Source organism: Idiotropiscis lumnitzeri, chromosome 17, assembly GCF_059441095.1.
Source record: "Idiotropiscis lumnitzeri isolate Australia: NSW breed Sydney's pygmy pipehorse chromosome 17, RoL_Ilum_1.0, whole genome shotgun sequence".
Classification (NCBI taxonomy): Eukaryota; Metazoa; Chordata; class Actinopteri; order Syngnathiformes; family Syngnathidae; genus Idiotropiscis; species Idiotropiscis lumnitzeri.
In genome coordinates, this window is record NC_142407.1 from 13,365,683 (window position 1) to 13,388,330 (window position 22,648).

At 47.2% G+C, this 22,648-nt stretch overlaps 1 protein-coding gene across 3 annotated transcripts in view; it reads left to right on the plus strand.

Annotated features, from left to right (window-relative positions):
- Positions 1–22,648, plus strand: part of LOC148320354 (cell adhesion molecule DSCAML1-like) — a 42,417-nt gene that overhangs the window by 16,458 nt on the left and 3,311 nt on the right. For 2 of the 3 annotated variants that reach the window (XM_088279313.1, XM_088279315.1), the window contains 27 exons: positions 3,996–4,142; positions 4,447–4,725; positions 6,040–6,315; positions 7,210–7,506; positions 8,876–9,148; positions 9,978–10,262; positions 10,377–10,496; positions 10,583–10,759; positions 11,068–11,267; positions 11,724–11,820; positions 11,951–12,079; positions 12,157–12,324; positions 12,404–12,474; positions 13,014–13,254; positions 13,909–14,094; positions 15,227–15,382; positions 17,433–17,572; positions 19,164–19,317; positions 19,782–19,899; positions 20,152–20,315; positions 20,394–20,492; positions 20,729–20,917; positions 21,021–21,308; positions 21,521–21,676; positions 21,756–21,786; positions 21,881–21,999; positions 22,148–22,300. In XM_088279313.1, the coding sequence (XP_088135439.1) occupies positions 3,996–4,142; positions 4,447–4,725; positions 6,040–6,315; positions 7,210–7,506; positions 8,876–9,148; positions 9,978–10,262; positions 10,377–10,496; positions 10,583–10,759; positions 11,068–11,267; positions 11,724–11,820; positions 11,951–12,079; positions 12,157–12,324; positions 12,404–12,474; positions 13,014–13,254; positions 13,909–14,094; positions 15,227–15,382; positions 17,433–17,572; positions 19,164–19,317; positions 19,782–19,899; positions 20,152–20,315; positions 20,394–20,492; positions 20,729–20,917; positions 21,021–21,308; positions 21,521–21,676; positions 21,756–21,786; positions 21,881–21,999; positions 22,148–22,300 (4,713 nt within the window). The remainder of the gene's footprint in view (positions 1–3,995; positions 4,143–4,446; positions 4,726–6,039; positions 6,316–7,209; positions 7,507–8,875; positions 9,149–9,977; positions 10,263–10,376; positions 10,497–10,582; positions 10,760–11,067; positions 11,268–11,723; positions 11,821–11,950; positions 12,080–12,156; positions 12,325–12,403; positions 12,475–13,013; positions 13,255–13,908; positions 14,095–15,226; positions 15,383–17,432; positions 17,573–19,163; positions 19,318–19,781; positions 19,900–20,151; positions 20,316–20,393; positions 20,493–20,728; positions 20,918–21,020; positions 21,309–21,520; positions 21,677–21,755; positions 21,787–21,880; positions 22,000–22,147; positions 22,301–22,648) is intronic. The other variant, XM_088279314.1, reaches the window with a different exon arrangement.

The window sequence follows — 22,648 nt, forward strand, 5'->3', positions numbered from 1 at the left end:
AAACTGCGGTGAATTTGGACGCATGTGCGTGTGTGTGTGTGTGTGTGTGTGTGTGTGTGTGTGTGCTCTCCCGGGACCCTCATTATCACTTCTGTCCCAGATGTCAGCAAGCACATGAAACACACATCATGAATAATGGAGTCCTATTTGGACGTCTTTCTCCGCACGTCTCTCGTCACCTCGCCCTCACTCTCCATCTCTCGTTTTGCCGTGACGCTTCGACTGATGCCTCGTCTACGGCCTGCTCCCTCTTTTGGGGGCGCGGAGCGGTTAGTTTTCGGCGGCGTTGTCCGCTCGCGATGCATTCGCGGAGGCCGACATGGCTCGGCGGTGCTGAGTTGTATCTATGGAAACGACATCCTTTGCATAAGAAGACTTTTACGAGGGTCCCCGCTGTCCATTCAGCACAACACATGTGCACCCCCCCCACCCCATGCCCCCCCCCCCCTCCACCCCAGTGTTTACTGTTTAAAGTCACACAGGCCAATTTGGGACAGAGGAGTCAGTGGAGCAGAAGAGACGCAATGGAAACTGGACTTTTAGTCTGTCTGCCCCCCCCCCTCTCCTCTGCCACCATTCTTCGTCTTCACCTTTTGTGTCCTCTTGTCTTGTGTGCGCACGCGACTGTCCGGCGTTGGCAAAAGAGAGGCCATGATTGAAAGATGAGGTAAACCGTCCGAATTGCTCAGGAAAGGCCGCAGCCGTTTAGATGACACAGTCAAGCGTGGCTTTTTAATGAAAAGACGACCGAGCCGCTTTCCGCCGTCCAGCTTTCTTCCACAAAATGAAGCGAGAGGCGAAAGAGCGATATTGCTCATGCGGCGTGCTCTTGACGGACAGCGTGACTTGTGCCCCGGTCGGAGCATCTCGCTGGCTCTAACAAAGTCTCTTTTATGGACGAGGTGCAGCGGGGCGGGCTCCCGACGCGCCGTGGCTTGTTCGACATGAGTTGGGCCAATCGAACCTGCTTTGAATGTCAATGGAAGGAGTTAAGAGGACGCCATTCATGGATGTTGAGTGTGAAACTGAATCAAAAGCCAGACAAGTGGAGATATTTAATTGGCTGACACCTGCTTCTACTTGTGCTTTTAATGGAGACGCGGTAGCGAGAGCGAGCCAAGTTAGGCTGGAGCGAGTGTGCACTTTAATACAGATACAACACCCCCCCCCCTTTTGTTTTCGTAAGGTTTGAAAGGACGAGAGCTCGCAGATGTGGGCGGTGACCTCCTCCGCCGTTTTCATTGCTCTTTCTCTTTGCCCGTTCTTCCCCTTGGATTCTTCTTCCAATGGCTTCCACAACAGCTCACTGGTGTGAAATTGACAGCATTTTTTTGTGACAAACACGATTTGTCCTATTTTTAAGCTTGCTAGGGTGTGCGTGTGTGTGTGTTTATGCCAGCACCACAGAGAGTATCTCCAGAATAATAAAAAATAAATAAATAAATAAAATCTGCTTCCTTTGATTGGGTACAAAATATGAAGTGCTATATTTGTGCTGTGCATTTTTCTTATTTTGTTCTGCGAGAAGCATTTTTTGTAGCTGCTGTGGTTTCATTGATTCATCTCGGAGCGAGATCACGTTTGTGCTTTTAATAATTGCTGAAATGACACCAAAACAGAATGAGGAGACCCTAGCAACAGGGACACGATGAACAACGTGTGTGTGTGTTGAAGATGCACATCAATAAATAATGGGCCCACTGAGGAGGTGGAAATATGGGCCTCGTTATCTTTGCGCCGACGCCTTCATTTGCATTTGCTGCTAGCACGCTTGTGCTCACATTCATTACACACACACACACACACACTTGTGCCAAAATGGCCTACTGTATGCATTCTATTTATAGACAGAGTGGGTTTATTTTTTTCCGCACTGGCACATTCATAATTTCATCTTCACTTCCAAGCCTCACTATTATTATTTGTCTCAGCCGTAGTTCCGTCTCCGAGGTCGCAGGCATGTTGTCAGAAAATTGAACACGAGAAGAATTTTATGGTGGTTTGGTAAAATCCAGTTGGCTCATTTTCCGCCCCTTTTAAATTGGTCAACGGCTTTCTATTCATCGTCGAGCAGTCCAGCTACAAGTGTGAACTTGATGGTTTGGGAAATTTTTAATGAGGGTATAGTTGCAAGCGAGCAGTTGGTTCACCATGAAATATTCTTCCCTCTGTTCGCGTTCAAGAATCTCCATCCAGAAATTGCGATATTTCCCCCCCTGGAAATTGTTGCTTTCCGCTAATGGCTTGTATTGCGGCTCAAATGGAGCTCATGCAAAATTGCAACAATGTCGGCGCTCCTGGAGGCCACGCAGCCTCTTTCTGGATGAACAGAGCCATTTATGGTGAATAAAAAGCAACAGACGCCGTCATCGTCCTGAGTTGTATGGACCTTTTTGCCACGTTGTTGACTCCATTTTTTTTTGTGTTATGAAAACCAATCTTGAACGCTTCGATACCTTGAAAATGTTTTCAAATTAAATGTTCCACATATGACTTCCAAGTTTGTTTGGCGTGAGACAAAAGCTATTTGAAGTTTCATTGTTACGAAAAGACATTTAGGTGCTGACGCTGAGCTCATTTCAATCGATTTTCCCTTTCGTATTGAGTCCCAAAACCGTATATCGATACGACGTGAGTTCACACGTCACGTCGCGTGTATCAAAACAAAATGGCGGAAGCAGTGAAGTCGGCGCCAACAAGCATGTAGGCAGATGGATTGATGGTTTCGATCAGGTCATGTTCAATAAAACGATTGGCTTCAGTTCTAAACATAAATATGAAATATTTTTACTCATGCCGCTCGTTCCAGCACGCACTTTGCAACATTCTCTGGAGCTTCTCAGAATGCCTTCCATCCCAAAGTCAAATTGTGCGAGAAATCCCAGATTGATTCGAAAATCAATCAAAGTGAATCTTGAGTCGAAACTCGAATCGAATCGGGGCCCTTGTCAATCGAATCGAATCTATTTGGGAAATTTGAATCGATACCTAGCATTGTGCGCCTTTAACGGGCATGGGCTCCGTTTCTCGGTGGCTTGTCAAGCAAGCATGAATAAATTTGGTGATTAATATTTGACGCCGTCTGCCACTCTGCTTGGCGACCGCGTCACCGAGACGAACCAAATGAGGGAGTTGACAAACGAGAGCTGAGTGTAAAATAGATCGTGCGAGCAGTAAAGGGAATTCCTGCGATTGAATCCGCGGATGGGATGACTTTGGTGTGCCGCCGAGGACGGAAATTGTGCTTTTGACACATGCCGCTGGTCTCGCCGTCGCGCCGCTTGTGTCGGAGTGTTTTGACAAGACACTTGTCACTGCAGTGAGAGTCGCGCTCTTAAAGTACTCATTATCCTGTAAGACTTCTTTGCAGGGGGGCAAACAAAGGCGGCGGGGAAATTGCAGCCTGCGTCTCGTCATCGGGTCGCACAAAATATTCAATGCAAACATGCCGTCGATAAGCGGGGCCGCCTGGCGTTTGCTTGAGCCCAATAAACATGACGCTTGTTGAAAAAACAAACGCAACTGTTGGTAAATACTAGTGATCGACCAATATGCTTTTTTTTTTTTTTTTTTTTCAGGGCCGATACCGATTATTAGCTAATAACCGATATTTGAAGCTGATATTCATTTGTTGAAAAAAGAGGGTAAAATGAGCTGTGGGCGGGACAATGTGCTTCTGCAGGCAGGGCCACCAGCACAGCAGAGAGAGAGAGACAGAGGTAAATGTGCTGCAGTGAGCCAAAATAAACCAGTTTTTAATTTAACGGCCTTGAAAGTTAAAAAAAAAAAAGGCAGATGCCGATTTTTGGCATTAAGGCCAAAAATCGGCATCTGCCTTTTTTATCGCTATTAAAAAACCCTTACGCAACCACTTTTGGATGACACATTTGTTCTTATAATTTGGTTTTGCAATGACATGTTTCTGTTTATGTAAATGATAATGCCATTTTTTTCCCCCTCAAGAATTGAAGTTGTTGGTGACGCTGTGCTTCCAGGTAACAGGTTCTTGCTGACCTCCTTTGGTGCTCTGTACATCTCCGATGTTCAGAAGGAGGATGCCCTCTCCACCTACCGCTGCATCACCAGGCATAAATACAGCGGGGAGACACGCCAAAGCAACGGAGCCCGGCTCTCTGTCATGGGTGAGAGACGTTCGGTCCAATTGTTCTATGGCGTGGATGGAGAGGAGTGGCCAACGATTGGAGGAAAAAATTGGATTGCGATTTTTCAGACAAATATTGCAATTTGATTTTCAATTTTCTTCACAATGACATTTAAGAACATGTCAGGAAAATGTCATGATAGCATGAAAAACAAAAGATATTACAGCGATTGTGTAAATATGATTTTGGAGATAGTAAATATTTCATATACGTTTGACATTGAATGTTTTTTTTTTTTTTTTTTTTTTTTAATGGAAATAATTGATCCATATGTCCCCTCCAGACCCCAACGAGTCGTCACCCACCATCCTGGACAGTTTCCAAGCAGGGGAGGTGCATGCCGGCCAGAGTATCGAGCTCCCTTGCATCGCGGGAGGTTACCCCAGCCCGACCGTGCGCTGGCTGAAAGATGGCCGCCCGTTGCCGTCGGACGCCCGCTGGACCCGCCGCTTGACGGGGCTGACCATCAGTGACCTGCGACAGGAAGACAGCGGCAACTACGCATGCGAAGTCACCAACAGCTTCGGTTCCAAAGAAGTGTCCGGACAGCTTCACATCATCGGTGCGTGAGCGCTACGAACGAACGCACGCACACACACACACACACACACACACACACACACTAAGTGACAGACGACGGCGCTCTCTCCTTTTGCTGGCAGACGATCCCATTCACACGCTCGTCTCCTTTTTGGTTTCAGGCACATGTAGTGTGTGAGTGTCTGTAACAAACGCGAGCGCGACTGTATCGGATGGCGCGACATGTCAGGTCTCGGAATTGGCGACGGCGATGTCATTTGGTGAGACTGAAGCCATAACACAGCTGCCAGAGCGACTCAGCATCACTGAGGAAGAGGGTGAGGAGACCAGGAGAGGGGGGGGGGGGGTCATCGTCAAGACGAGCAGCCGGCCCAAAAGGACATTATCAACAAAGTAACACGATAACGATAGCGTAGGACAGCGAGGTGAAAGTGTGCAAGCGTGCAACGAAGCAAAAGCGAGCCAGACCGGCAGAGAATGGGGAGGCGGTCAGCGTTGCCAGTGGGCACATCACGGCAGCACAGTTTGTGACTTTGACAGGTTGGGGGGGGGGAGGTGTAGCTTGGAAGGCACAGCGATGCCCCCTAGCACACACCACCAGCTGCCTCATTGCTCACTGACATTTGCGCACACACAAAAGTGGACGTAGATGTGAAGCGATATCTCCAGCTGCTTTTTAATGAGTTGCTTGGTCCAACCGATTGAGTCGCCACCGCTGGTGGTGCTCGCGCCCCCTTTTCACCCTCCTCTGCGAATGTAAGTCGACCCCGGGCTCCTAAAAGTTGGCTTAGAAATCCTCCATATCGTCATTTGAATCGCTTACTCTTCTCGAAGCCCGATATCGATCCATAAAACCAGATATCGGACGTCTTTTTCCACTTCAATTTTCGTTGCCAAGACGATGTATGTAAATATGAACTATTTTGACTCGTTCCAGCACGCACTTGGCAACATTCTCTGGTTCGTCAAAGAAAGCCTTCCATTCCAAAGTCAAATTGGTACTGCGTGCAATACTCGATTGACTCCAAAATCATTCAAAGTGAATCTTGAATCGAAACTCGAATCGAATGGGGCCCTTGTGTATCGAAGCGAATCGATTTGGGGAAATTTGAATCGATACCCTGCGCTGGTTCATAAGAAAAATGCTGAAACTCATTTAGCTTGTGAAAAACAGGTTACGGTTTGAATTGCACTCAGAAAAGCTTCGAGCATCACTGAGGACACAAATTGAATTGAAAACGCAAATGAATGAAATTTGGTGCGATGTTGGGATGAACAAGAAACTGATTTACACCTCAAACGTTTTCAATTGCGTTCCGTCTTTCCTCTTCTTCAGATCCACTTCGAGTGACCTTATCCCCCAAGAACCTGAAAACCGGAATTAGCAGCACACTTTTCTTCACGTGCACTGTGGAAGGTTCTCCAGAATACACGGTCAACTGGTACCGAAACACGGAAGCCATCTTCCCCGACCAGCACATCTCCATCCAGGGTCAGCACAACGACACGCTGCAGATCACGGCAGCGCAGAAGTTCCACTCCGGGGCCTACCAGTGCTTTGCTTCTCGCAAGGGCCACACGTCGCAGGACTTTTCCATCATTCTGCTCGAGGGTACGTTGGACGAGACGCCAACAAGTTCACACTTGCCCTGCGGTGCTGTGATTGCAAAATAAAAGAAAGGTGACGTTTGATAGAGTGGGGGAGCAAACCTGTTGGTCGTTGCATTATAATTCAAATTAGCATGTTAAAACTAGTGATCGACCGATATTTGGCATTTTGACGATTATCCGCATCAGCGTTTTTTTTTTGTTTTTTTTTTTACTTTCAAGGCCGATTTATTAAAAGCTGATTTAAATTTGGATCGCTGCTGCACACTTCTCTCTCTCGGTCTCTCTATCTGCTGTGCTGGTGGCCCTGCCTGCAGAAGCAGATTGGCCCGCTCACAGCACCATCTGATTGGTTCCTTGTGCAGTCACTAGCAGCCAATCAGCAGTAAGCTTCCTGTTTTTTTTTCACCTCGAGTCACACGCACTACGGGAGGCAACAGACTTTGCCGAAATTTTAATAAATGTCAGTCAACTACATTTCATAATTAATAGAAAAGTATTTGACGTAGTAAACTTGTTTTCCTTGAACTCTAAGACATGCAGCTGAGCCTTGGCCTTCCTTGCACTTTTTTGTTTTAGACCTTAAAACTAAGTTGTCTATTTTCCAAGTTCTAAAAAAAGCTTTAACATGTTGTAAATCACTAAAGTTGTTTAATAAATTATAATGAATAATTAATATGTGCTTAAAGGCATTTAAACTTTCAAGTTTTTATTTTCCAAAATTTGACACCATTTTTTACCCCTTTTTTTTTCAACAAATGAATATTGGCTTCAAATATCGGTTTTCGGCCTCCACGATTACTAATGATCGGCCCTGAAAAAAAAAAGCATATCGGTCTCTGACTAGTTGGAACTTGTTACTTTATGTCCGAAAATGTTTGCCTCTCTTTGTCATCAGACGGTACCCCTCGTATCGTGACATCCTTCAGCGAGAAGGTGGTGAACCCCGGTGAGCCTTTCTCCCTCGTGTGTGAGGCCAAAGGCGCGCCGCCGCCCTCCATCACCTGGACGCTAGACGATGAACCCGTGGTGCGCGACTCCACCTACAAGACCAGCCAGTACACCCAGTCGGACGGCCTGACCGTCTCGCACGTCAACGTCAGCAACCCGCTCATCCGAGATGGCGGAGTCTATCGTTGCGTCGCACGCAACTCGGCCGGCAGCGCCGAGTACCAAGCGCGCATAAACGTAAGAGGTGCCTGTCTGCTTTTCAATATCAATGCACTCTACACCTCATTCTATACAAATACAGTCCAGCTAGTGATAAATCTGTCTAGCGGGTTATAAGTACTCTGATACCTTGACTTACACGTGCCCCAATTAACAACAAGTTACAAGTAATCGCTTTGCCGGTTATTTATAGATGGATTTTTTTTTTTTTTTTTTTTTTGTGCTTTGTGTTGCGAACCCCCCCCCCCCCCCCCCCCAAAAAAAAACAAAACAGTCGTGCAATATAACAAATAATGGAATTAAATATATCAATCAAATTAATTAAAAATAAATGAAATAAATAAATACAATAAAAAATATGACCAACTTGTTCAATAAAACGGAACCACAGCGACTGGTGCACAAAAGGAGAGAAAAGAAAATGTGTTCCACTCGCGAGTAGTACAAAATTTTTACGATGACTCTGATATGTGATGGCAACCACAAAAAAAAGTTTTTTGTTTTTAAGTTTAGCATGTCAGATTGTGAATATGCTGTTCAAATGGTCAAACTGTGAGCGACGGTAAAAGATTTTCAGACTTTAATAAAACAGCGGCAGTCGGGATGTGTCTCAAACGCACGATCAAGCTCGCTCTCACTTTTCAGAAATATTATTTGAAAATGTCCTCCACTAATTTATTAGGCTTGTTGCTTTAATGAGTTTTTAGAGATGGGTTTTTTTCAGATATTCTTCATTTTAGTTTTTTGTTTTTTTAGTTCTAGTATTAGTTTGAGTTGTGGTCTATATATGGCACATTTGCTGAACGCAAGATGAAAAAAAGTCACTAAATGTGGTGTAATGAAGTAAAATTTCTAAATGACTGTTGGACCTTCTTTCTTAACATAAAATAATTCAAAATGAACCACGAAAACGACAAAGGACATTTCCGATATATTTATAATTCTATAAATGTTCTGACACTTATTGTTTATTTTAAAGCACTCATTATTTTATTTCATGAACAAAATGTTTTTTTTTATTGCAGTTATTTTTTATTCTCACCATGCTGTAGTATCGTATTTTTCTTTTGAACATTCTGTAGTTTCGGGTTGATTTTGGAGCTTGGTCACAGAGGGACTAAAACTTGTAAGTCAAGGTACCACTGTCTGCTAGTCATTTTGCAGTCTACAATAGAAGAAATATCCTCAGTCCATTTTAGCAAAGGGAGCAAAACTAACCTCCCTGTAACCTCTCAACTTACCCCAATCACTCTGTCCATCGACCTTTATCGCTTCACCTTCTGTTTCCATGGCTGCTCCATCTCTCTGCCACGACGTCCCTCACCTCATCGGCCCGTCTTTGCGACCACTGGGTCTGCCCCGCCACCCCCTCCCTCTTTTCCCCGTGTCTCCAGGTCCGCCCCGAATCAGACCCATGCGGGACATGACGGCAGTGGCGGGCAGGAACACGTACATCACGTGCCGTGTCATTGGCTACCCTTACTACTCCATTAAGTGGCTGAAGGACGGCATGCAGCTGCCCGATAATCACCGCCAAGTGTTGTTTGACAACGGCACCCTGCGGCTGACGGACGTGCAGAAGGGCGCCGACGAGGGCACCTACCTTTGTAGTGTTCTGATCCAACCGCAGCTGTCAATCAACCAGACTGTGCATGTGACTGTTAAAGGTACGTGTGGAAGGAATCCGTTCAAGTGGTCAACTTACAATTAGTCAAACATGAGCACAAACTGCACATTTTTAATACAGAGTAACGATTCATTTACGATATATTATTTTTTTTGTATTCATAATCATTCACATGCTGTTGGGCACAATTGTGAAGTTTGAATGCAGGATTCAGCCGTCACGTGGCGGTTTCATATTCGCTCTGTCTCAGTTGCGTGGGTGTGAATGTGAGTACGTGTTTGGGCTGTGCAATTAATCGAAATTCAATGATGATGATCACACTCAATCGTCGTCAAAAACTATTATTATATCTTATTATGTGGCGGGGGGGGGGGGGAGAGAGATAGATAGATCTGGAAAAGTCTTGTGGGTAGTGAGGCGGGGGTGTCATGGCTGCCTGTTGTTAGCAACAAAGTCCTTAAGTCACCCACAAATTGTGATCGCCCTGGTTTTGGTATTTTTTATGTTTTAGCGTGGACTTATTGACTCATTTTGTCTTAACGACGGTGGCGGGGCAAGCCGCAAGGTGTTTAAGGGTGTGCGCATGTGCCTGCGTGTGTCTGATTTAATTAGATGAATAATAATGAAGCCTCGATTAAATCCCCCAGATGTCTCAGCTGTACTACCACCGCGCCAACCTCCATTACTATGGCAACGGAATCACCTCCTCCTGCCAATTGGATCCTAACCAGAGTAGCTCTTCTGGGCTACGGGAGATGGGGGTGGTGGGGGGGCGGGGTTAAAGAAGGATCCCTACTGGCCAATGACCTTCTCTCGACATAGCTGCCGCTCTCTCGCGTCATTTTTCAACAATTTTTCTCTCTCCCCAGTGCCACCTCTCATCCAGCCCTTCGACATCCCGTCTACCTCAGTGGGCAAGCTCATCTACATCGCTTGTGTGGTGTCATCAGGGGACATGCCCATTCGCATCACGTGGCACAAAGACGGCCAGCTCATTGTGCCGGGGCCCACCTCCGGCGTTGCCATCGAGACCAAGGAGTTCATGAGCTCCCTCCAAATATCCAAAGTGACACTCAAACACAACGGAAACTACACCTGCATTGCCAGCAACGCCGCCGCCACCGTCAGCTGGGAGCGACAGCTGATTGTCACGGGTGAGGCTCTCGCACGTCAAGTCGCGAGATGACGAATCGCTTTCGATAGTTGAACCACTCGCCAGTCCCTCCATCCAAATTCGAATGAGTTGAGTGCAACTTTGCCTTTGTCAGTCCCACCACGTTTTGTGGTGCAGCCCAACAACCAAGACTGCATCTACGGCAAAGCCGGCGTTCTCAACTGCTCCGTGGAGGGTTACCCACCGCCAAAAGTCATGTGGAAACACGCCAAAGGTCAGCTCGTGAGCGCATCGCAACACTTTTGCAACAGCTCAACTCAATACAAAGCCAAAGAAGTCCAATGTTGTTTGCCGGCACAGGGGTGGGAAACCCGCAGCAGTACCACCCGGTCCCTCTCACCGGTCGCATCCAGATCATGTCAAACGGATCGCTGCTCATCCGACATGTGCTCGAGGATGACCGCGGATACTACCTGTGTCAGGCCTCCAACGGAGTCGGCTCAGACATCAGCAAGAGCATGATCCTCACTGTCAAGAGTAAGTGGCAATCATTTCCTCTGCTTTGAACACATCGGCTCGCGCCTGTCTCTGCACTGCTCAACGTCACCGGGGAAAAGGACTGATGAATCAGTGATGAAAACCAAACCGCAAGAACCCCGGTAATCAATAATCCATGTCTGAGCAGCGCCGAGATGTGGCACGAAAGATGCGGCCAGCGGTGCTTAAAGCGTGAAATGGAAGCGGAAGGGACGATATACATTTTGGAATATATCATCGGTTTGCATGGCTTTTTTTTCCCCGTCTCGTGATGCCGCGTAACGACACGTGTCTACGATTCCTGTCAGTTCCCGCAATGATCACCAGCCACCCCAACACCACCATGGCCAGAAAGGGCCAGACCAAGGAGTTGAACTGCACCGCTCGGGGCGAGCAGCCCATCATCATCCGCTGGGAGCGGGGCGACACGGTCATCGACGCCGAGAGGAATCCTCGTTATTCAATCAGCATCAACAAGAAGGGCGATGAAGTCATCTCCACCCTAAAGGTCAAATATCTAGCGCGTTGTACACGACGTGTGTCTGATGTCTTTATTACCGTGCGTGGCTGAGGAGCAAGAATTCCGTTTATTATTTGGAATAAAACGCTTCAATATTTGTCAAGCGTGTATAGATAGAAAAGCGGATTGAAATTTCCAGAGATGTTTTGGCAATCTTTGCTTTTTGAGAGCGAGACGAGCCGTTTGTCTTTGTTATCAATTTAAAGAGTTTCTCAACTGAATTTAATGCATTTACTGCCATTGACGGCTAAAGACGTCCAAGATATATTTTTTTTAATTTTTACATTTTTTTTTTTTTTTACTCGGCTGGTCTTGATTGAGTTAAGTTGGAAAGCAAATGAATGTATTTTGCGCTTTTGATTTTACAAACTAAATTGCGCTAATGCTCGTGTGTGTTTTTGCTCCTCTGTCAATGGCGCTTATTATATTGGTTGTTGCTCACAGCTGAACCCGGCAGACAGAGGAGATTCCGTCTTCTTCTCTTGTCACGCCATAAACTCCTACGGTGAAGGTCGAGGACTCATCCAACTCACCGTGCAAGGTACCGCGCCTCGGCAACGTGTCTCAAAAACGTTCCTTTAATAAAGCATTGGCGCTCATAAGAACGCACTCTTGTCGGTATTCGAAGTCCAATTTGAGATCTTGCAAATTTTGCATTCACATGCACACAGAACCGCCAGATCCCCCTGAGCTGGAAGTAAGGGAGGTGAAGGACAGGAGCATGAACCTACGCTGGATCCAAAGGTTTGATGGCAACAGCATCATCACAAGCTATGACATTGAGTACAAGAACAAGTCAGGTAGATTCCCCAAATCAAAGTCTTCATCACTTCAAGTTGTGTTTCGAGAAAGAAATCGTCATGTATCCATTCGTCAGACTCCTGGGACCATATGTATACGACCCGAAACATCTCACCCACCAACAATCAAGCCAACATTGTTGAATTGCACCCGGCGTGTGTATACAGCATCCGCATGTATTCGTATAACAAGATTGGCCGAAGCCTTCCAAGCAAAGAGCTGACGATCAGTACAGAAGAAGCACGTGAGTCACAGATGTCAAAAATGTCAAAATAAAAAAATTAAAAAACATTCATCATTTATTCAATGTTTTCCTTCCTTAGCGCCTGATGGGCCGCCAATGGATGTGATCCTGCAGCCCATGACATCACAGAGCATTCGGGTCACATGGAGGGTAAATGAGTGTGTTATCATCTTAATTATGGAAAATACTGACGAGAGAAGCCACGGTTAAAAAAAATAAATAATGATGCTACTCGTCATGCGATGCCATGAAATTGCTTAAAGGTGCTGACAAAGCATCCAATCAGATGACGCCGATGTCATCTGTGTACTGCTCACCGCCACTAGGGGCCGCACTTGAACGATATCAGAACGGGCATGACTTTCATTTGCAGTTAATGTCATGACGGCAATAGTCAAAATATATTGAAGTCGTCCAATATTTTCATTTGCATTTCGGCTCGGCGATCAGACGCAGTATTTGAGGCGACGGCGACGGAGCTGATTTGGATTATTGTGCCGTTATTTGTGATCAAGCGCAAATCGGCAAACCTTACAATTATGGGAACTACTATTGAGCTGATAGAGATATTTATTCAGCCAAAATAGGAAACAATATCATTTGACCTCTCCCTATATGCCTGAGGAAGAAAAAAAAATGAATTTAGCGAAGATCCGTCCGTTTGAATTTTCTCAACACATCTCTTCAAGGCACCGAAGAAGGAGCTTCAGAACGGCGTTATCCGTGGCTACCAGATCGGCTACCGAGAAAACGGCCCGGGCAGCAATGGCCAATACAGCATCGTGGAGATGAAAGCAACTGGAGACAGCGAAGTATACACCCTAGACAACCTCAAGAAGTTTGCCCAGTACGGAGTGGTGGTCCAGGCCTTCAACAGAGCTGGGACGGGGCCTTCTAGTACGGAGATCAATGCAACCACACTGGAAGATGGTAAGGACGACGCAAGAAGGACAAAGTAGTAGGAGTGAGTAGAAAGTAGAAAAAAAAATCTGTTGCTTAAAAGCTCCAATGGAACAGAGACGCAAATAAAAATGCATTTGTCCAAGTGGATTTGGAGCACCCCACCAGCAGAGTAAAAAAAAAAAAAAAAAAATGGATCTTTGACGTCTTTAGCCGTCAATGGCAGTAAATGCGTTCACATGCTCCTTTGTCTCCTTATCTTTGCCATCGTCCCTCTGCTTTTGGTCAAATATTTTTCTCTGCTGTCAGAACGCCGCTTGTCCTCTGTGGGTAATTTGTCGACATCGAGATCATGATAGGATGTTTCGTGTTTGTGTAATTACCCAGATCTGCTGATTGTGTGTGTCACCACACCTGCATTGACATTAACGACGCATGCTGCCTTTCTCTAGATTTGATCGTCCGCATCTCATTTCGCCCCACCCTACTCATTTGCATCGGAAGCCCTCTACCCATTCACCCCCACCCCCCCCCATCCTCCATCGACGTCACCTCTCCTTCCCGTTCTTCTCGTCCATTTCTCTGAAAGCTTGCATCCAATAAGAAGCCATTGACAGCTCATTTGATCTTATTTGACTGATTTATTGCTGCCCCCCCTCCCCCTCCCCCCTGCTATGTCCCCAGTGCCCAGCGAACCCCCACAGAACGTACGAGCCATTTCGGTCACATCGGATGAGGCGGTGATCACATGGGCGGAGCCTCCACGGCTAACGCTGCACGGTGTGCTAAAAGGCTACCGGGTTGTGTTCTGGTCCCTCTTCCCCGACGGAGGTGGGTGCTGCGGGGGCCGGGCCCAATGGCCAATGCAGAGTAATTATCATCTATATCATTCTAAACGTCACCATTGCACCTCACCTGTCGATGGATGTACCTCATAAATCACTTCCTCTTTGTGTGTATCTTTGATTGCTTCGTTGGAGTTAAATGTGTCAATGTCGTATACTGCGGTGGTCCCCAACCTTTTTTCCGCTGCGAACCGATTCGGTCCCTAACTTTTGTGCGTTGTACGTAGCTTGTGAGTTTAATATTAACGAAATGTGACCGAGGCAATTAGCTACCGGTCCCTTTTCAAAATAAAATTTAAAAAAATTTTCAGCCTCAAATAATAAATAAATTCTGACAAAATTTCCTACCCGTACCAATCGTCCTACCGGAGGCTGATTTGACAGCCAAAGTACTACCGTGCACTTTCAGATTGTTTTTTTACGTGCAGATCGGTAGAACTATAAAACATAAAATAAAATCTCTCAGTAAAATACACGTTGATAAAAAGGTCGGACGTCTGGACGGGTAGGAAGGAATTTCAGAACACCGGAAATAATGCAAGTTTGTTTGTTTTTCCTTTCATCTGTGCGGCCCGCTGTGGCCCGCGGACCATTTACGGGCCGCGCCCCGGTGGTTGGGGAACCCTGGTATACCGTACCCATGTGCCTGCTGTACAAGTACAGTTTAATGATAGTTTGTATTTCAGTCCCGTTCATATTGAACATCATAAAATGTTTTGAGTTTTCTCCAGTTGTTGTTTCGTAGTTGTCGATGTCCTTTCATTTATGTTTGTGTACCGTGAACTTCCACTATTAGCGAGGGGGTAATCAGTGAAATAATTGACGCACCTCTCTAAAACTGCGTCTAGTTGCCCATAGATGGCACAAGATGGCAGCAAAGCACCATTTTTCTCGAAATAAAACGCCTCAACTCACTCCAGAATAGTTCCCGGATGCAGAGATGGCGCCAGAGTTTTACTTTTATTGCTCTGGCATGGCCTGAGCAGAAAAACAGTGACCTCTGCGAGCTTTTCAGATAAGAATGAAGGATTTTGGTCCCGCAAATAGCAAATCGGTGCATTCATGAATGCCACGCCGCAAATATATGGAGGTTCACCGTTGTTCTAAAAAAAGATCCAATCCAGCCAGTGTGACTGAAATGACTCCATTGTTCTCAGAGTGGGGCGAGATGCAGAACATCACCACCACACGTGAGCAGGTGGAGCTGCGAGGACTGGAGAAGTTCACCAATTACAGTGTCCTAGTGCTGGCCTACACGCAGGCTGGCGACGGCGCCCGCAGCAATGTGCTGTACATCCAAACGCGTGAAGATCGTGAGTATATACAAACAAACATGCTTTTCTTTTTGGCCGTACAAGAGGTAGGGGACGAGATGAATGGCTGTCGTCGGGTGTGACAAAAGCTCATTGAGGCTACGAAGCTCCATTAGTGGCGCTAATGAGAATTAAGAGGCTTTGGGTACTCGGCTCCAGGCTGAGCGAATCCTGGCGAGAAGGGGGGGGGGGGGTTGTGTGTTCGTTCGTATGTCTCATAGCATACAGCACACGGGAGTCAACCATCATGCCGAGCCGCCTGCATCCTTTCCGTCCGCCCCCCTTGCCATAGGCATCAGGATTAACTCCTCTTGGATTAGAAAGAATTAATTTTGTGCTTACACCATTGGAGGCAGGATTATTGCCAGCAGATCCACGACTCTGTATAAAGGAAAGAGGGCGGGGGGGCATGGTTGGCAAACAAGGGCTGAAGATGGGAAGATTGGCAGAAGCGTCAGACTGCCGATTGTGCGCCTTGAGGACTCCTCGGCCGTTTAATGTCAATTGTCCCGCTTCTTATCAGCGACGGTTCGTCACGCACCAATCATGTCGGTGCTTCTGTTTCCTTCTTATCTTAACATGGCCCACACACGGTGGGCTGCAGAATATTCGGCTTGCTGGCACCTTACGCGCATTCTTGGAACCAGATGGGCTCGATGACTGCAATGAACTTGACTTTGGGGTCAGCCAGTCCTCCCTCAAGCGCCTCCAGTTGCTCCAAACTACTGCTGCTCGTCTTTTATTTGGAGCTCGGAAGACGGATCACAGCACTCCGATCTTGGCCTCTCTTCGCTAGCTCACAGTGCACTTTAGAGTTCGCTTTAAGATACTTCTGTTGGTCTTGAAATCTTGAAATGGCCTCAGCCCGCCTTTTCCGTTGCCTGTGGAACTCGTTTGAAGATTTATTCTTTTGCTTTTGACGCAACATGAGACTGTCGCAGTTCTGCTCTTCTTCTGATGTCTACTTCAAATGTCTTTTAATTTGCGTTCTAATTTCTCTGACACCACATGGAAAGTGCTTTGTTCCAGCTCCAGCTGTTGTGAAATGCGCGATATCAATAAAGTTGGATTGGTTTCTACTCTGGCATGGAGGTTCATTTCCGACACCCCTTTTGCCTCCGGGATCAGCAGCTATCAAATGCTTCGCCCTCGCCTTCGCTTGTAAAAGCTGCCCTGTTACATCCTACCTGAGTCCTGAGTCGGTGACTGGCTCAATAGCGGGATCAGGGAGGCCTACATTTCGCGGGGAAAAGGAATTGGGGATGGATTTACGGAGGCTTGGCATTACGCTGTAGTGCCTCTTTTTGTAGCGCTGAGATGAGGCCCACTGTCGGGCACACCAAATATTTCTGTCAGGAACTGAAGAGGTTTGCCACCGCCGACCCGACGAGACAAAATCTTCACGCTCGCGCCGTTCAATGCCATTGTGTGTTTACTGCATTTGAAACTCCTTGATGACTCGCAATTGAGCGCATTAAGCTACAGCCGGTGTCAAGCTGAAGTGGCCGACAGCGGATCAGACATTAGTGTCTAATCTGTTTGTGGGTTTGCCAGTTCGGAGAATGCTGGGTGTGGCGGTGTCAGAACTGCTGACCGACGTCTGAATGAACATATGTCAAGGCGCTTCTTTCCAGTCCTTCCGGAGCAGCTTAGTGATGGATAAGACTAAAAAGCCGCAAACAAGCCTGATCACTTTAATAGACACCCGACACTCAGCATGGAAAAGGAGAGCGCATGGAGGCCATGAATCAGTGCTTCTCAATTCGTGGGGGGCGCGTGTGCCCCTGGGGACCATGCTGTTTTCCCGCCGTACTACAATAAAGTGTAATTGCACATGCTCTCCAGTAGTGGGCAGCGGCGCTCTCCTTGCTCATTGTGCACAGCGAGTATTAACTCGACTCGGCGGAGAGTGAGGAGGTGATGGGGGGGGGCGAATTGTTTTCTTCTTGCTGGGGGGGGGGGGTGTAACAAAAAAAAATAATTGAGAAGCACTGCCATGAATATGCAGTACATGTTTGCCCTGCTAATCTGCCTCCGTGTTTTTGTGCAGTTCCCGGCCCACCGGCTGGCATCAAGGCGGTTCCTTCCTCGCTTAGTAGCGTGGTCGTGTCCTGGTTGCCTCCCCACAAACCGAATGGGGTCATCCGCAAGTACACCATCTACTGCTCCAGCCCGGGGTCTGGACAGCCGGTAAGCGACTCAAAAGACACCAGGGTTTGAAGGGGGGGGGGGGGTTTCAGACTAGATGAGAATTTGCAACCTTGATGCTGATCAAATCGATTATTTAGTGAACCTGCAGAAATGCGTGTTTGTATGCGTCTCTTTTTGTCACTCGCGTTTGCGCCGTCGCCTTATTTCCTGCCCTCCCAGATGAACAGATGAGGTTGTCTTGGCAACGTGATGAGACGTAGATATGCAAATGAAGCGGAGAACAAGCTCACACATGCACACTGCCGCATCAGAGACGGCACACAGACATCACATTTCAGCCATTTGCTATTTATACACGCGTGTGTGGCGTTTCACTTTTGCTGATATCATGTGCGCGCGCACGCATCTCACCGTGAATTCTGCTATCTCTCACTTTTTTTTTCGTTGTTATTAAAAAAAAAAAATGCTCCTCAATTTCTGTGCACGAGCGCAATGTAAATGAGCACGATCTGTGAGACGGGAAGGGAGGGCGGCTGAAAGAAAGACACCATTAGAGGTAGGCAGAGACCAAGGGGAACTGGGGGGCGGGGGGGAAAGAGGGGGTAGAGTGACAGACGGGCGGGGGGCAGATGGGGGGGGGGCAGAGGAGGGTATCAGTCACATCGAGATGAGAGTGCTTTTGTCCGTCTTTTCATTATCTCCCTGTATCACTCCCTGGATCACCACAACACGGCCGCTATTCTGGTGGAATGTTCGCGCACCCCCCCCCCTCCCCCTTACACACACGCGCATGCACACACGTCCTCCCTCCCCTCATCCCTCCATCCTCTCACTGATTTAGACAGAGAGGTGAAAGCGGGGAAAGCAAATTCGGAAAGATGAGCAGCAAAGAGGAGAGTCACAACAGGAGATTGACTTGAAAGAATGCCGCGTTTTTGTTGCGTGCGCTTGGCCGTGCGTTGATTTGCGTGCCCGCAGGACCAAAGTGTGAAATCGTTTTCAAGAAATGTCTGTATCACGTGAGCACATTTTGGTTTGTGTCAGGGCATCAAAATGGAGCCTATTTTTGCTCGGAGAAATCATTGGAATTGTTCAAATGAAATGATGCCTTTGATTTTCCTGCTTCATAAAGCAAATACTTCAGGCCCTTTCATGGATGATGGTAATATTTGATTGACATCACATCAATAATATGTATTTTATCGTATTATTCAGACATTTATTATTGAAAGCGGATATATAAATGATTTTTTTTGGGCGTATAAAAAAAATTTCAGAAACATCTCAATCTATTTTGACCCCAAAACTGCTACAAGAACAATTGTGATATGGAATTGGATTCGTACATGACATAATTTTGAATCATATTTTAAGGTCAAAAGAAGAAATTTGACCATGGTCATTTTATTTGACACTATATTAAGAATATGATTTTTGCCGATTTTTTTTTTTTTTTTGTTGAAACTGGGGGACAAATTGGAACCTTTATTTTGAGGTAAATATTTTGACTTGACTACCAATTTGAGCTTACGTGACTTCCGCACTCCTCTGTGCAATATCTGGCGGGCAGAAGTGTCATCAATGGACGTTTGCGATCTGTGCAATCCTCTAACGCGAGACTCCGTTCCAGGCTCCCAGTGAATACGAGGCCAACCCACAAACGCTCTTCTACCACATCACGCACCTGAGCCGAGGAAAACAATACCACATCTGGGCCGCTGCCGTGACGACTGCCGGCCGGGGCAACATGAGCTCAAAGGTCATCGTGGAGCCAGCGGGAAAAGGTGGGTCTCCGAAAGGTTTAGGAGCCAGAGCCGAGCGCCCGAAAGACGACTTTTAAACGGCAGGACCATCTCACGATCATCGCTCGCCCTCCTCCTTGCCCTGTCGGCGCTCGCTGCTATTGATCGACAGCCGTCGTATTGATCGCGTGGGCGGCTGTCTTGCAAGAAACGTTGTTGTTAATTATGTGGTGATGAACAGGGCCGATCGAGTCCAAAGTAAAATGACCCTTGGGGAGAGCGCAAGCAGGCGAGAATCAATAGAGGGAGGATCTATGGCTTCAAGATAGACTATGAGAGAAAGTAGGAGGTCAGCGGAGGGGCTCAGCCGTGAATAAAGGTTTTTTTCCTCTCAGACAAACTGGGCCAGTCGTAAAGCAAACAAAAGAAGGGGGGGGGGGTAAGACTCCCTGTTTGGGTGTATCTGTCAAACACTTTGTGTGATGTCTTTGTGTCTCCCTTTGCAGTGCCAGCCAAAATCTTGTCCTTTGGGGGGACGGTGACCACGCCCTGGAAGAAAGAAGTTCACCTGCCCTGCAAGTCTGTGGGCGAGCCAGCGCCAACTTTCAAGTGGACCAAAGACAGGTCAGTTGATCAGACTCCAAGAAAATAATCCCTAAAGTCTTTTCTCAAAGCCATGTGGGATTTTACATTTCAGTTCTGGCCACTCTTCAATCATCATGACACATTTTTTTATCCAAATCTGATTTTATAAAAGACGAATGACTTTATAATGCCGTCGATTGAATGGAAGCATATCGTGATTACGACGCAACTCCCTTGACAGAATTCATTTCTAAAGTTGTTCACACCTGCATCGTGTGTGTCATTTGTCAGCGAGGACTCGGCCATTCCGGTGACGGCCGACAGCTTGCGGCAGACCTTATCCAATGGCACACTCGTGCTGCGTTCAGTCAAAGCAGAAGATTCCGGCTACTACACGTGCACGGCCACCAACACGCTTGGTTTTGACACCATCATCGTCAATCTGGTCGTGCAAGGTCAGGAAAACATGATCCATATTCTTCATCTAAGTTTCTGCTCACTTGTCACGTCATTGCCTGTGTGTTGGCCTCCAGTTCCTCCAGACCAGCCCCGCCTGACAGTCTCCACCACTTCCACCTCGTCCATCACCCTGGCTTGGATCCCCGGGGACAACGGTGGGAGTTCCATCAGAGGTATGCCGTCTATAGCCACATCATGCTTCTGTCACACATTGTGGAATGGAAAACACATTACCCGTGACGCATTATGGCATGGATTGAGGATAGAAGCAGCTGCTGAAACGAAGTAGAAGCCAATCGAAATGCGAGGGACGTCTGCCGCCTAGTGGCCAACTGATATAACAGCAGTTTCTTTTTTTCTTTTTTTTTCTCCCATTCATGCTTCTTGTGCCTTTGGCATCATTGTGTAGGCTTCGTGCTTCAGTATTCAGTGGACAACACCGAGGAGTGGAGGGAGGTTTTCATCAGTTCCAGTGAACGTTCCTTTAGGTTGGACAATCTGCGCTGTGGAACATGGTACAAGGTCAAGCTGGCAGCAAAGAACAGCGTGGGCCCGGGGCGCATCAGTGAGATTATCGAAGCCAAAACACACGGCAGAGGTGAGGACGGATTGTATGCTATGGAGATTTGTACATTTTCTTTCCCCCCGGTTGTCCTTGTGGGCCTCCTGCTCATCTCTCGGGCTGCTTTTGTTCTCCTCAGAGCCCGTTTTCAACAAGGACCAGCCGCTGCTCACCCACATCAACTCCACCCACGCGGGCCTCAACCTGCAGGGTTGGACAAGCGGAGGCTGCCCCATCACGGATATGATGCTGGACTTCAGGCCCAAAGGCACTTGGGCCTGGCAGAGCCTCAAAGCCAACTCCAGCACTCAGCTCTTCCTTAGCGAGCTGCGGGAGGCAACCTGGTATGAGCTCAAAATGAAGGCCTGCAACAGCGCTGGCTGTGGCAACCAGAGCTCCCAGTTTGCCACCACCGATTATGATGGAAGTAAGTGTATTTCAAAGTCATCTGCAGCGGCCAGCGCCAAACAAAGAGCCAGAGGTGGGAAAAGTACTCGCACTCTCTACATAATTAGGACTACAGAAATTAAAAAAAAGTCTTCATTCTGAAGTCAAAGTAAAATCGTACAGACTCCAAAATGTACTTAACACCGCCTGGACAGTTTTTTAAATTTGCTAAATGCATATTTCCCACAACAGGTACAATCCCTCCCATTAAATCCGCCCGCGGGGAGGGTGATGATGTGAAAAAGTTGTTTTCCATCGGCTCTCCCGTCATTCTGGTCACCATCGGTGTTGCTCTGCTCTTCATCATCCGCAAGAAACGTAAGGAGAAGAGACTGAAACGACTGAGAGGTAAGATGAAAAAGTGGAAGAGAAAAAAAATGACAGTCCGTTCATCATGAATTGCCAATCTCATTTTGTTCATTTGTAGATGCAAAGAGTCTTGCCGAGATGCTCATCAGGTGAGATAATTTTAGGAGGAACATCATTTTTTTTTTCCCAAAGTCGTAAGAGTCTGGAAAAGGCATGCGAATGGATTGTGCGTTTTGTGTGCAGCAAGAACAACCGAAGCATTGATACGCCAGTGAAGGGCCCTCCGCAGGGGCCACGCCTCCACATTGACATCCCGCGCGTTCAGCTGCTCATCGAGGACAAGGAAGGCATCAAACAAATAGGTGCACGCTTGTCAAATATCCGTCCATCTTGATTATTTTACGCAAATTTATGGAGGTTTCTGGATCCCAACCCAGCCGAGAGGCGATCGAAAGGTTGGCACAGTGGATTTATATCTCTGCTAACTGTGATGTGATGTGTCTCGAAAAGGAGAGGACAAGGCCGCGGTGCCGGTGACAGACACGGAGTTCAGCCAATCAGTCAATCCGCAGAACTTCTGCACGGGCGTTTCGCTTCACCACCAGGCACTCATCCAAAATTCGGGACCTTTGATCGACATGTCCGACATCCGTCCTGGCACAAGTAAGTTCTATCCGACTTTATCAAAGTGTCGCTCCTGCCACGGTTCTGAGCCTTTGAGCCGAGAGACAGTAGGAAAAAATTTCCCGGCCACGCCATCAAGCAAACATGTCACCAAAAGTATAGAGAAGTGATTATAACGGAAGAAGTTTTCATTCTCTGAGCATTTTCATAAACGGGCGCATTAAGAAACGGGCGGACGTTTGCGCCGTTGTGGGGCCGAACACGGTTGATTTATTTCCCGGCAAATCGAAGCGTCTCAAGAAGACGTTGAGGTGGCTGCTGCAAAGTGGGCACTTGGAGACCGCCTTCAACCAGAGATCACGTGCCACCTGCACCACAACTTAGACC